We start from the raw sequence: 13,925 nt of genomic DNA on the forward strand, positions 1-13,925 counted from the left end.
AAATGATATGGATAGAGTAATTAAGTAGATCATTGCTTCTAAGAGTATGTATTTATGGTAACTCTATGTAAAATATCTCTAGTCATACAAGCACACCATCCCTCCACTTGTTATTCAAGGGTTGTTTTTATTTTTATTTTTTTATTTAAGGGTTGTTTGTTAGACCAAAGTATCTACCTACACATCAATATAATTCCTCTTTTTATTTTGATTTATTATTTTTTTTTTATTTTTATTTAATTTTTAGCGGAGTTGTGAATTTGATGACATTTCAAAAATTACCATAAAAAACTAACTTCATTGATTACTTGAGATAAACTCACTGTAAACTAACAAAAGTTCAACAACCCTAAGATGGAAAAGGTGATCAAGGGCATGTTCGGCAAAACATAGCCGTGAAGGTAGCTATAGCTGTGGAGGTAGCTGTGAGCTGTATATGTAGCTGTTAGCTGTCAACAAGCTGTTAGCTGTGAAGATAAATTAGATATGAGTGTTCGGTAAAGTAGCGGTTGACTAGCTGTTAGCTATAAAAATCAACATTTTCTTTTTAAAACTATAGATTAAATTTTTAACAGCTACCTCAAAAGCTACCTCCAATTTCAAAAGCTAATATTTCTAACTTTTTATAAAAGCTACCCTAACCACTACTTTGCCAAGTACACACATTTTTTGTCAAGTAGTGATTTGACTTGGTCAAACCACTAAAAGCTACCTAAAAACTACTCAAAAGCTAGCGCCGAACCCGCCCCAAATGAAGGTAATACAATCTATGGAAAACCGTACTATTAATCAACATATATATATTTTTTTTGAACCACCTATTAATCACATATATATGCATCATCAAATGCTTATTCCAAAATACTATAATTCTACATATTTGTAATACTATCATATTTGATATCCCTAATGTAACCCTTAATCACAGCTTCCAAGCAAAGATCACCGTGCTCCGGCCTTCCCATTTGCCAAATAAACCTTCTTAGCCCTTATCTGTATAATTCGAGTTAAATATAACAAGATCAAATTAAATAAAGTATAATGAAATAATTGACAAAGAAACAAACCATTAACAATAATAATATATAGCATTATTTTTTAAAATGGTTGATCAACACAAATGATTAACATGAATACCTCATTGGTATGTCCACATTTCTTCTTGCGGCAATTTGTAGCCCTCAAAGGCAGCCGAGCATAGCACCTAGGCGTCACAAACATTTGTTTCATTAAGACATTAGGGATTTCGTACAATATTATCTAGGGTTCGATTTGATTGACATTAATGGTTAAAGTCACGAATGATATTTTGATAGGGTAAAAGAGAGCGAGTTTAAATACTTGTATAACATTGCTAAATGGTCCAATTGAACCACATTAAGTTTTATTGTACTAATATTGTTACGAGACAATATTTGCTAAATGGTCCAATTGAACCACATTAAGTTTTATTGTACTAATATTGTTACGAGACAATATTTGACTAGATTATAAGTTACTCCGTATGAAAAATCATTTATCATTATGTAGCAACCACAACAAGAACAACAATGCAAAATCGATATCGATAGAGAATGGCACATGACTTAAAAAATCGAGCAGGATCGTAGGGGAAGTCGGAGAAACATACTTGCGGCAAACCTTCTTGTGTTGATTATATTTTTGAGCCAAAGCCAATAAACTTGGTTGATAACATGACAATGTTCCGTATCCTCCTCCTCTCAGCCTTAGGACAAGGTGAAGAGTCGATTCTACAATATTACAACACCAACAATAATTATCAGCAAAATTAAACCAAAGACGAAAACAAATTATGATTATAACAAATTACTTGTATTTATTTGTTACACTTGTATTATGCGCAATTTCCAATCAATACAAAGTTTTTACTCATTTGTATTTGTAAAATTATATAAAATTCCTAATTCAAAAATATAGTTTAATACAAATTCAACAAGTTAACATAACATCACATTATGTATTCTTTAGATTTATTTATAGATTAACTCAGTTGTAAAATAATGTTGTAACATTTTAAGTTCTTAACAATCATACAAATCTAACATGACCCGGCCCTATGACTATAATTTTATTTTTATAACTCACAAAAAAGGGATTTTTTTATACAAACAAAGGTCAAATTTGAAGTTTCTGAATAATAATGTATCAATATTCAAAATGTAACATCTTTATAAAACGGAGAACTTTCAAAAATGAAAACCTTTATGGATGTTGTAATCGGCTAGAGTACGGTCGTCTTCAAGTTGCTTTCCGGCGAAGATGAGACGCTGTTGATCGGGTTGAATGCCTTCTTTGTCATGGATTTTAGCCTTGACATTGTTGATGGTATCACTAGATTCAACCTCAAGGGTGATGGTTTTCCCCGTAAGAGTTCTCACAAATATTTGCATTTTTGTTTGTAACTTATCACTCGAATCAACTTTAAAAGGTGAAGAAAACTGTAAATTGAAGTGGTTTATTTTATAGGCAGATTTACGGTTATATTTATAGTGGAAATTCAATGCTATTACGTGGGTTAGGTTTTTTTAATCTACGGAAAACCTCTCCCCAAGTATATCAAAATTAAAGAAAAACCTCTCCCCAAGTAAATCAAAATTAAAGAAAAAAAAAAGAAAGTGTTCCTCAAAAGAACATAAAAATAAAAAATAAATAAAGAAAGGGGAAAACCTCTCCCCAAGGCATGTACCTTTGCGTCACATTTGGAAAATAAATTTACTTTGTAATAGATATTCTTGTGCCAACACGTCATATAGTTAAATAATTAAAGATAATTTTATAATGGCTACAATAATATTGTAGTCATTGTAATATTTCAATCTGAACCTTTAAAATTTAGTATTAAATTTTGACTGTTCATAGAGTTGACTAATTTTTATTTATTTATTTTTTTGAGGAAAAGTTGACTAAATAATTAACACAGTAGATGATATATTTGTATACAAAAAATTAGTAATAATAAGTTTAATAACTGATTGATTACTTTAAAAAAAAAACCCTTAAAGTTTAATTCTCAAACCTTAATTCCATTGATTTTCGTTTGATTCTGAATTTCAACTTCCGTAAGATATGATGTATTTCATATAATATTGGTGTCAGGGTGATATTAGTTTTCTTGCGGGAAAAATGATACGCAATAGTTGTTTGTGGAGGACAAAGTATCTAATATTCCTATTTAGATGATAATACAATGTTAACTACGTTAATGTTCTGCGGTACAAAGTATAAACAATAGAGATTGAGAGTCGCTTGGTAGAGACAGCCATAAACCGTTTGTATTTGGCAAAACAGTTTAATATCTTTCAGAAAAAAAAAAACAATTAATTTTTTTTATTCAAAATTTTATAGTCAAACAAATAAATAAACAAGATTTATTCTTAAAATTTTAATAGTTGAGATTGAAAACAGTTATAATGGCTACATATTTATTGTAGCCATTGAATAATCTTTGTTTTTGAAAAAAAAATGATAGTGAGAGGAAGCACAAATGCAGTATTGTTATGACAAATTCGTAAATATTTTGAAAGTTAACACTTAACACTGGTATCATTGAGCTGTGAATTATATTATACCATTGATAGTAGAAATGCAGAACGATACTATAAATGGAGCTAAAGATGATTACATACTTTTGAACTTGATTTATATACCATTAGGTTGTGAAATTGTACCATTGTTAGTGTAATGATATTGTAAATGTTGGCCTAGTAAATAGTAATGGTACTTAATGATTAGGTACACAAAATTCTTGAAAGTTAAAGTGACGTAATGTGGTCCTATCACTTTTTATTGTTCTACTAAATTAACATTATGCCATTAACATTATGCCATTGGTATGCAACAACAGTTACACACTCTTTTTGTCTCTTTTTGTTTGTTCCAATTTCTATAAGAGTGTTCCTTAAAGATTGCTCTACACTATATACTACTATACAACTTTACTCTCACACAATTTCAACCAAAACTTAAAAAAAGCAGATATCAGTTTGGGGCAAACAGTTAGAAATAGAGGAGTAACCATTATGCCTTTGGAATGCCTACTACGTGCTCCATATATTATAATTTGTAAATTATTGATAGATAATTTAAGTCATCATCGTAATTTGTTGTCCCTCTGTTCTCTTTATTTACAACTTCGTATATAATCACATAGTCTTTGCTTCATTTATCCTTAGCTTGGCATGTATGCTGATGCAAATATTTAATTATTAATATCTTTTAGTTATCAATAAGAAAATAATTGAAGACTAATAATCTGTTCATTGAAACGATTCTAACAAATACTCATAAGAAATACTATCTTTTACCTTACGTATAAAGCTGCAATTGCATAGTCATGCTAGGGTTGACTAGTGTAGGGTTTTAATCCACTAGGAGGTCTAGAATAACTCTTTTTACCTTATGCTCTATAAAATAAATATATGTTGCATAGTCATACTCTGTACGATGTAACTGATGATCAGTGAACTCTTCTTCCTCTACTACTGAGACTGACCGACCTGCTAAGAGGTATGAAGTCGCTTAGTAAAGCTTAAGCCTTAAGGACTAATTTTCTCTATTAGAATAGAAAGAATTCTTAATTGCTTTTACACCTTTACTTTTTTTAAGAAGGTCTAAGATCTACCGACTGTCCGGGGAGTATACATAGTAAAAAAATGAGTGCTTGTGGATCTAGTCTTTGACTTATGAGCGGATTCCCTTTACTCTAACAAGTAAAAACTATCTTAGGGCATGTCTGATTTACTGAACTGAAATGATTGGAGCTGAGCTAAACTGAATTGTTTATGAGAGAAGGAAATTAGAGACTGAACTGAAATGAAATTAAGTTGAAGAGAACAAACCCTTGCTCTCTTGAGTAAACAAGTGAACTGCCTTTAAGAAATTCCTATTATTGATTTCATGAGATAAAGCACTTTACAAGTCTATCAAGGAGCGACTAGTCGAAAGCAATGGGACCTGAGACTGGATGGAGGAGATGTGCCAATTCGATCGAGTAATTGAAGTGATAGTATTAGTTAAGACCCCAAGGCCTTTACGAGTGGAACCTTCTCACTCATAATTTTGGACTTAGTCTTTGACAGCAAAGGTCATATAGAAAGGGTATATCTAAAATTACCCTATTTATCATATGGTATCATAGTATGTTTGAATCCAACGACTCAATTACTCAAAGAATCAGTCCAATGTTGTAGACTAACACAATATAACATTGTACGTGTGCTCTCCAACACCGCTTAAATTTATCAACATCGAACTTGTAAGACTTGATTAACTAATTATTAAGTATAGTTCATCACTTCCAAGTATAGCTTGGCTTTGATTATTTATTTTTTGACATGAGTTTGATGGACGAAAATAATGTAGTATAAACAAAGGAATAAGTGTTCTGATAATCTTGACAAGATTTTTAGTTAATTAGTACTGTATTAATTAATGTAGTATACGCCCATAAAAGGAGCTAAAATAACAAGACAAAATATTAAGGGAAGTCTTAATGCATAGTTATTAAAAAAAAACAATCACTGCTAAAAACAATAAAATAATGTAAATCAAGTCTGATTTTAAGAAAAATCTCGTTCTTCTCCGCAAATCCAACCATAAAATGCAAGATTGCTTAAACAAATTTAGATGGCTTTTTAGGTCTCAACTGCAACAAAATAACAATCAGAAAAAAAAAAAAAATGAGGATAGGTAAAAAATGGCATTGCTAATACTAAAAAAAAATCTTAATAATTAGTACTCCATAACAATCTACTCGTAACATCTTTTGATAAACAATAATAAATGATAGCCTTTAGATCAAAATATCAAAAAGAATTTTTATTTTTTGATGAAAGAGTTTCTTTTAGAAGTAGTTTTGAGTTTTGATTATATTAAATTTCTAATCATATGCTTCTGCCTTCTCATAATCTAATCAGCTAGAGGTAGATCCAATGCAAATTAATTGTAGCTATAACAAACAAAACACTCAAACAAATTTCACAATTAGTAAAATTCCGATCAAATAAATTACTCCGCATCAAATTATATGCAAGTCATAAACGCACTCAAACAAATTCACAATTAGTAAAATTCCGATCAAATAAATTACTCCGCATCAAATTATATACGAGTCATACGAAACAAATGTAAAGATAAAAAGGGAAGAGAATTACATCAGTACTGTGTCCGCATTTCTTCTTTCTGCACTGTTTAGCCCTACTATGTAGACGGGAATAGCAACTGCAAACCACAACACAATAATTTAAGAAACCATATAATCATACAAATTATTTTTTATAATTGGTTTTAAAACATTGTTAACCTTCCCAATTAAAAAGAAAAAAAGAAAAAAAAAGGAAAGTTCATATAACAAGCATGCAATTACACTTTATGATATTTGGATGATTTCTATGTATGAAACTAATAAAAAAGGAACCATGATTATATTAGATTTTGAACATTATAAGATGATATATGTGACTATCGTGTACACAAGGGCATCTAAGAATTTATAAACTAAAACAAGAACAAATATGTGCACGTTTATAAATTATTGTATCACGAATAACAACGTAATTAGGAAAGAATGATAATAATTATATATACCTGCGGCAAATCATCTTGTTTTGCCTGTATTGTTTTGCCAATTGAACCAAAGATGGCTCGATATTCATTGGTTTGCCCCCTCTAAGCCTCAGCACAAGATGAATAGTCGATTCTAAATTACAAACAACAATAACGAACAATGATTAATTAAAATTAACAAATACTTGTAAATTCTTAATCAAAATAATAAAATTAATGTATGAATTGTATTATCATGCATATGATAAAAATAAATAAGAGAGAATTAAAAAAAAAAAAAAAACCTTTCTGAATGTTGTAATCCGCAAGAGTACGTTCATCTTCCAACTGCTTACCAGCAAAGATCAAACGTTGCTGATCAGGTGGAATCCCTATACATATTTCAATAAAACGTTGTTAATATGGACAGAATCAAGATCAAAATTCGTTGTAAAAAAAAAAAAAAAAGAAAAGTTAACAAAATTATTTCAAAAGATCCAAATTAGAAAATATAAATTCCATATATTTTTTAGTCAAATAATTCCAATACCATAAAAAAAAAAAAAAAAAATCTTTTATGGTAAAAATTAGAAAATATAATTCCGTAAAGCCCTGGCTGTATTTTTTAGTCAAATAATTCCGTAAAGCCCTGGCTATATATTTTAAGTCAAATAATATTTGTTTCAAATTAGTTAAAAGATTTGATTCCCAACTCCAACTTTACTACCTTGATTCTTTGAATATGAAAAAGAAAAGCAATCAGACCATAAAAAAACAAACTAGACATATATCGTATATAAAAATACGTTACAAACGACAACCACAACACGAATATGAAACATTAGTAAGTACCTTCTTTGTCTTGGATCTTAGACTTGAGATTGGTAATGGTGTCACTGCCCTCAACTTCAAGGGTGACAGTTTTCCCAGTTAGGGTTTTCACGAAGATCTGCATGTTTTCTTTGTCTTGGTAAATTCAATTGAATTTTTAATTTCACTCGACTAATTTGATGTTACCTCGTATTTAACGAGAGTTTTTAGGGTTTGTGAAAGAAATTGTAACGCTAGCCTCACTTTATATAAGTTTTTAATACCGGTTTAGGGTGCTATGTAGATACTAGTAGATCTATATATGTCAATACGTGTGTATGACAACTCATCATAGTATATTAACGTGATAAATATTTAAATAGTTAATCTTATACGTGTGTATGACAACTCATCATAGTATATTAACGTGATAAATATTTAAGGGTTTTTCTAAGCTATGCCCCATAATTTCTTTGGTTTCTAAGCTGTACCCATACTTTTTCAAAGTTATAACCCGTGCCCTCCACCTCACGATATTTTATCAACAATACCCTTTGACAGCCATATCCGTTAATGAAAGTTAAGTTATTTTATCAACAATGTTGTCGTAGTGTTATTAATTTGACACGTGTCCCGTTCTAATTGGTTTAACGCTTTAAAAAAAATTTAAAAATCAGAAAATAAAATAATAATAAAAGGTTATTGTTAACGTCAAAGGTTATTGTTAATAAAAATTAGTGAAGTTGAGGGCACAGGTTAGACGTTTGAAAAAACATGGGCACAGCTTAAAAACCGAAGAAGTTTAGGGGCATAATTTAGAAAAACCCAATATTTAAATAGTTAATCTTATACGTGTGTATATGACAACTCATCATAGTATATTAACGTGATAAATATTTAAATAGTTAATCTTATATTTATATCAGGGTGGCTAACGCACGCGATATGCGCGTCACAACTAGCCATCTTTAGAGAGCTTTTTAGTTGTTAGCAATATTAATGACATAAATAAGTAAACAAATATTTATAGAGTATAAATAACCGCGCACTATTCTTAAGAGTTAAAAAAGCAATTAAAATATTAATGAAGAAAAATAAGTAAATAAACATTTTAAAGGGTAAAATTGTACAAACATTATTCATAAGATCAGAGTTAAATCACGCTAGAAAAAACTTAGAGGCAATCAACATCATATGTATATTCATATTAATAGAGGCATGTTGTAAACAAACATTTTAAGAATATAATTGTCCTCATGCTACTACTTTTAAGTGTTTTCTCATACATACTTTTTAAAAGGTATGAATACATAAAGGGGCGTTTCAGATATTATATGTGTGTACCGAACTTCACAAGATTGAATCTCTTTTGGAATTTCAAAAATACTAGGCATTTCTCCCCTAAAAACCTTTTTTTAAAAAAATTAGGCATTTGGCCTCCACCTAATTTTTTTACATAATAAAAAATGACTTTAATTCTGGCGATAAATCCGATGACTTTGCCCTCGGTCGGTGGTGGTTTGTTAGGAGGAGATAATGTTAGATTGGGTTAGAGTAAGAAAAATATGAAATACACGCAAAAATGTATTTGTCCATTCATATTTAAATGTGGGCGTTACCTAGTAAAATAAGAGCGAGGTTTAGCTCTTCACAATAATAAACGTGTTTAGTTTTTGGCAAGTTAACATTTATCTTCCTCTGTCAATTGACCGGTGAGGTTAGTGGTTAGGGTTCTTGGTTATCGGTTGCAATCATCAGAAAAATGGCAAATCTTCTACTCATTTCTCCTCCAATTAGCTCATTGGTAAGCTTCTTTGAGAAATTCTCTTTCATCAATCATTAAATTTTGATTTTCTCTCTGAATTGAATCACTTACTTTCTAGTTCATTGTATAATCTTTAACTTTGTTAATTGCAGTGGACTCCTAAATTTGCCCCCAAAAATTATCAGAAATCATTAATTCATCGGAATTCGTCAAGAACAGTTTCAATTAGAGCTTTCTTCTTCAATCCATCTGATGAACCAATTTTGAAGGAAGCATTTAAGGTTTAAATTCAATTTCAATTTATAATATTTATCTTATTTGATATCTGAAGTGTATATGTTTTAATTGTTCATTAAATTGTTAACCTGATTTTTGACTTGTTAAAATGAGCTGAAATCAGGCCTTTGTTAGATGAAGTTTAACCCAGTTCTTAGCAAAAGATAGGGCTGTTGACATAATTACTTTTTATTAAAACAATTATCGAAACAGGATGTACCTTAGGTTACTGGCTTTCGTGCTTTGTTATGTTTCGGAAATTAAAGATTAGAATGCCAATTTAAGGTTCGAAGAATTACTTCCTTGATTGTGTTTTTATTTTCGATGTTTCCGCCTTTAAAATGGCTGAAGTTTGTTGTTTACATTTTAACCAAATTGAAAAGACTAAGAAATAAAGTAATGCACAAATTTTGTATCTTGGGTCTGCTGGTGTTATTACGAGTGCAGCAGCCTTAGGATTGACGCTGCAAACTTTAATATTTGTGAAATGGTTTAAGAAATACGAAGTAAGTGTTAAACATGATTAACACTGACAACTTTTCCTACTCCAAAATGCTCTGAATTGATCCTTTGATACTTCAGCATAGCAAAGCAGACTTCCCTTTTACTGAACTCGTCAAGTTATTTGTTCCCCTTAGTTGAGTTGCATGCTTTCCTTTGAGTGGTTGACTTAGATATAGGTTCAAGATTGAGCCTAAGCTTTGAACAGATCTCTGTATCTCAGCAACATCATAATTAGATTAATCAGCCAATTTCGGCGATTCTTTTTGGAGAGATCTTAATAATACCTTCAGTTGTGTACATTCTCACTTATGCATGATTATGACCAAAATTTCCACTCTTCTGATTCGTTTTTGCTTGATTTCAAATGTTTATTGAAGTGGCTTGTTCCTGATGAGTAAGATTTCTTACTTTTGTGTCCTTGCAACTTCAAGAGCTTAAAATTGATGTTTGCTCTGTTTATTTATTTATTTTTTGTGATTTTTGTATGGAGAAGTAAATCCACTCTAATATTTTGTTCCTGTTACTACCTTCTTCTCTCCACCGGAAAAAGATAAGAAAAAAAATTTGCTGTCACAGTTTTGCTTTGATTACTAAAGTAGTGTTAACAAAAATCCTAGATATAAATGCATTGTAAATTAGTAAAATGACATCCTGCAGGTGTTTTGGTGGTTGTAAAGGATTGTCAAACTATAAATTTAAACTAGATTCTGATTTTTTTTTTTTTTCCCCTTTCCTTTTGCTCAATTTAGTTCCTGAGCTTCATGATTAAGGGTTAGAAAGTTACATTTTCCTATCCATGTTGCTAAAGCAATGAAATAATATGACGAGACAGAGCTAAAAAATCGCTTAACAGGCATTATATCTTACCTCCTACCATCTTAGCTCATTGACACCTCAGAGTCGCCCCCCTCCTAATCAAAATAAATGAATTATCTCCAGGTATATATGGAATAACTTTTACAGTGAAGCTGTCATAGTATCTTACCTCCTACCATCTTAGCTTATTGACATCTTAGTGCCGCCCCCTCTCCTAGTCAAAATAAAAGAATAATCTCCAGATATATATGGAGTAACTTTTACAGTGAAGCCGTCATAATTAGGTCCTTTTCAGGAAAGTTGAACACAAGCATTGGCTTGGTGCTGCTAACTTGCTAAGCCAACAAAAGAACACACTTCAGTGAGACTTTTGGTTCAGCCCATTGCAGCTGACCAAAACAGTAAATATTGTGGAAGGGTGACTAGTCCATGTTTAGTGTAATTATATAAGATCATATAAAAAGTTATGGAGATTGGAATGAGTTAATCAATTGGTCCTGTTTTTCACTAATGGATGAATGTCTGGATGATTACCAAGGAAGATCCTTGAAAGCCAAAAGTCTGGACTCTGGGGCACGCTGTTGATACGATGCAGAACTACATTCTGCAGGCACGCTATTGATAGAGTACTAATTTATCTCTGTTTTACCAAATTTGTATACCATTTCAAGAGGACATGGCAAAAGGAAGTGGAGTCAAACTATATATGAATTACTCCATATTATGTAAGCTGAATGCTGTTTATATTACTAGGCTTTCTGCTGGCAAATGTTTTTTATTGTCTGCTTGTATATAACTGAGGGTCGAAAAGGAAGGACAATCCACCCTCCTCCTGAGTACAAAAATAAAAAATAAAAAAAGAAAGAAGGAAAGGAAAATGAAAAAACACATCTGCACGATCAGAGGGGTAATGGCAGGGGAGCAAAATAGAGCAGTTCAGACATTGGTACAATTAGGCTCAGTATCTTGGTTGCTTTTAATTGTCATGCTCCATGACTATCATTTTATCCCACTATCAGCACTATGCTTAAGTATTCGATCCTGTATGTATGTTCTCTGTTAGCAATAACACTGTACTTGCTTTGATGTGGGTTTTTTTTATTTTTTATTTTTATTTTCTAGGGTACTTAAAACAACTTACAGCTCTCAAAATTGCTATGTTGTCTTTTTTTCCCTATGATATTTCAAAAAATTTTAATGCTATTATTCCATGACAACACACATAGAAATGCATAGTCATATACTTCGTATGTGCAGCACTGTTTATAATGATTTAAGCTTCAAAATTGTCTTTTCAGGAACCTGTGGCATTCATGGGTGGAATGTTCGCAGGCCTTCTTAAGCTCGACTTGAATGAAGAGCCCCTTAAGGAGTGGGTAAACAAGACAGTCGAAGCTTCTGGAATTACCGAGGAAGAAATTGATGCCCAAGGACCAGACATAGAAGAAGAATCTCCCCAACAGATAGATATTGAGTGATTTGAGTTAGTACTTCTGTCCGCACTACAATTCGACTCCTATAATTTGTAAGATATTGAAATACTTGATTAGTTCTGTAATGTGTATTGTGTATTTGTTCATTAGCAGTGCAATGTAATAAACTTTTGTACATCCTTATCTGCAATTTTAAAAATTATACTTCCATATTAGGTTCAAATGATTCAAACTCTCATGTATTGTGCTACTGTTATTTTGCCAACAGGTTCATACGAAGTATTATTTGGCGCTTGCCCCAGCTCTCTAATGTAAGAAATACTCAATACACGAGAACGGTGAGTCAGTGACTAGCCACTTTTCCTGGCTGCATTTGCCATTTCATGAGAAGTAAAATTGGATCGATCCAAGAACTTTAATAAGAATAGATACAGATATGAAAAGATTATGGACTTAAATGACACATAGTTACTATTGAAACATCATAGCGAATTTGTTTCTAAGATGAACAAAAAATCACGAGCAAATACGATGATCAAACCTACCAAAGTGGGAAAATAAGTTGAACATCGGCAAGATTAACCTCAAAATACACTTAGCTATATTATGAATAAGATACAAATATGCCTTGAAAGCTAGATTGTTTATATGAATTGTATCCAATGTTTGAAATAGATTTATCAGTGCTCGAGGAAAGGAAGGCAGGAGGAAGAACACCCACAAATGCATCCTCACTGGTCACTTGCATTCTCGATTTGACCTCTCATTCGTTATCATCTGTAAGCTCTCACTCTTTATCATATTAAACCTTTTTTCCAATAATAAAATTGCTGGCATTAATCTGGTTTTCAGAGTTTTGGATATATTTTACAATTACATCTTTACCTATTATATTACTTCATATATATCATCTTACATATTATGTTATTTTATAAATTTGGATATATTTTACAATTACATCTTTACCTATTATATCACTTCATATATATCATCTTATATGAAAAATATATAAAGCATTAATATAATTGGGCTTCTGCCGTTATATATATATATATATATATATATATATATATATATATATATATATATATATATATATATATATATATATATATATATATATATATATATATATATATATATATATATATATATCATCTTACATACAGTATTATGTTATTTTATAAATAATTTCTTTACATATTATTATGTTATGTATAAACGTATTAGGAATTTTACAGTTCATTAGGTTTTGGATATATTTTACAATCATATCTTTACCTATAATATAACTTCATACATGTTATCTTTACATATATTAATTTATTTTATAAATTATCTTTACATATTACATTAATTTGTATAAACTGACAAGGATGAATTCTTGTATAAACATTTGTTTTTTGAGATACTTCAATTTTAATTATTGTTATTGTAAGATCCAACTTTTATAATAAGAAGAGTGCAGTAAAAATAATTTCAGATGTTAAACTTTATCACTGAGCTAAGAAAGCAAAATCTTTTATTTTATCTAGCATTAATTATAAACTTTGTTGACTTAAAATAGGACTACTAGACTTTCCAAAAGTTTTATTTTCCCTTAATCTTGGTTATGTTTCCCAATAGTGATTGGTTTCCTATTTTAATTTTACTAAAGTTTATCATAAATAATAGTCGAATCGAAACAATTTAACATCATCAAATCAATAGATTTCATAGAAAAAAAAAAAAAAAAAAAACATTACAAGAATCTTTAT

The 13,925-nt window shown here is 30.4% G+C and overlaps 3 protein-coding genes across 4 annotated transcripts; 1 reads left to right on the top strand and 2 right to left on the bottom strand.

Moving 5' to 3' along the window:
- Positions 1–901: 901 nt before the first annotated feature.
- LOC145570600 (ubiquitin-ribosomal protein eL40 fusion protein-like) lies at positions 902–2,486 on the bottom strand. The gene is made up of 4 exons (XM_081629724.1): positions 2,222–2,486; positions 1,631–1,751; positions 1,138–1,204; positions 902–993 (listed from the first exon to the last, which is right to left on the bottom strand). Exons 1-4 carry the CDS (start codon positions 2,409–2,411, stop codon positions 943–945), a joined length of 429 nt encoding a protein of 142 aa, XP_081485850.1. The 5' UTR covers positions 2,412–2,486; the 3' UTR covers positions 902–942.
- Positions 2,487–5,632: 3,146 nt separating this feature from the next.
- LOC145570603 (ubiquitin-ribosomal protein eL40z fusion protein-like) lies at positions 5,633–7,519 on the bottom strand. The gene is made up of 5 exons (XM_081629728.1): positions 7,417–7,519; positions 6,870–6,956; positions 6,607–6,718; positions 6,174–6,240; positions 5,633–5,665 (listed from the first exon to the last, which is right to left on the bottom strand). Exons 1-5 carry the CDS (start codon positions 7,517–7,519, stop codon positions 5,633–5,635), a joined length of 402 nt encoding a protein of 133 aa, XP_081485854.1.
- Positions 7,520–9,042: 1,523 nt separating this feature from the next.
- LOC145570602 (UPF0426 protein At1g28150, chloroplastic-like) lies at positions 9,043–12,455 on the top strand. 2 transcript variants are annotated; one of them, XM_081629727.1, is made up of 4 exons: positions 9,043–9,178; positions 9,292–9,420; positions 12,034–12,260; positions 12,437–12,455. In XM_081629727.1, the coding sequence occupies exons 1-3, from the start codon at positions 9,137–9,139 to the stop codon at positions 12,211–12,213; spliced, it is 351 nt and encodes a 116-aa protein (XP_081485853.1). In that variant the 5' UTR covers positions 9,043–9,136; the 3' UTR covers positions 12,214–12,260; positions 12,437–12,455. The 2 variants fall into 2 exon arrangements, with proteins under 2 accessions (XP_081485853.1, XP_081485852.1); XM_081629726.1 differs by lacking the exon at positions 12,437–12,455 and having other exon boundaries at positions 12,034–12,383.
- Positions 12,456–13,925: the final 1,470 nt, after the last annotated feature.

This window comes from Chenopodium album, chromosome 12 (genome assembly GCF_948465745.1).
Source record: "Chenopodium album chromosome 12, dcCheAlbu1.1, whole genome shotgun sequence".
Taxonomy (NCBI): domain Eukaryota; kingdom Viridiplantae; phylum Streptophyta; class Magnoliopsida; order Caryophyllales; family Amaranthaceae; genus Chenopodium; species Chenopodium album.

Coding starts and splice junctions, on each gene's coding strand:
- LOC145570600 (XM_081629724.1), bottom strand. CDS start 2,411: ATGCAAATATTTGTGAGAACTCTTACGGGGAAAACCATCACCCTTGAG. Junction 1,205..1,630: donor CACAAGAAGGTTTGCCGCAA/GTATGTTTCTCC, acceptor TGTGACGCCTAG/GTGCTATGCTCGGCTGCCTT. Junction 994..1,137: donor AATGTGGACATACCAATGAG/GTATTCATGTTA, acceptor CGAATTATACAG/ATAAGGGCTAAGAAGGTTTA.
- LOC145570603 (XM_081629728.1), bottom strand. CDS start 7,519: ATGCAGATCTTCGTGAAAACCCTAACTGGGAAAACTGTCACCCTTGAA. Junction 6,957..7,416: donor TAAGATCCAAGACAAAGAAG/GTACTTACTAAT, acceptor AAATATGTATAG/GGATTCCACCTGATCAGCAA. Junction 6,241..6,606: donor AACAAGATGATTTGCCGCAG/GTATATATAATT, acceptor TGTGGTTTGCAG/TTGCTATTCCCGTCTACATA.
- LOC145570602 (XM_081629727.1), top strand. CDS start 9,137: ATGGCAAATCTTCTACTCATTTCTCCTCCAATTAGCTCATTG. Junction 9,179..9,291: donor CTCCTCCAATTAGCTCATTG/GTAAGCTTCTTT, acceptor TGTTAATTGCAG/TGGACTCCTAAATTTGCCCC. Junction 9,421..12,033: donor TTTTGAAGGAAGCATTTAAG/GTTTAAATTCAA, acceptor TTGTCTTTTCAG/GAACCTGTGGCATTCATGGG.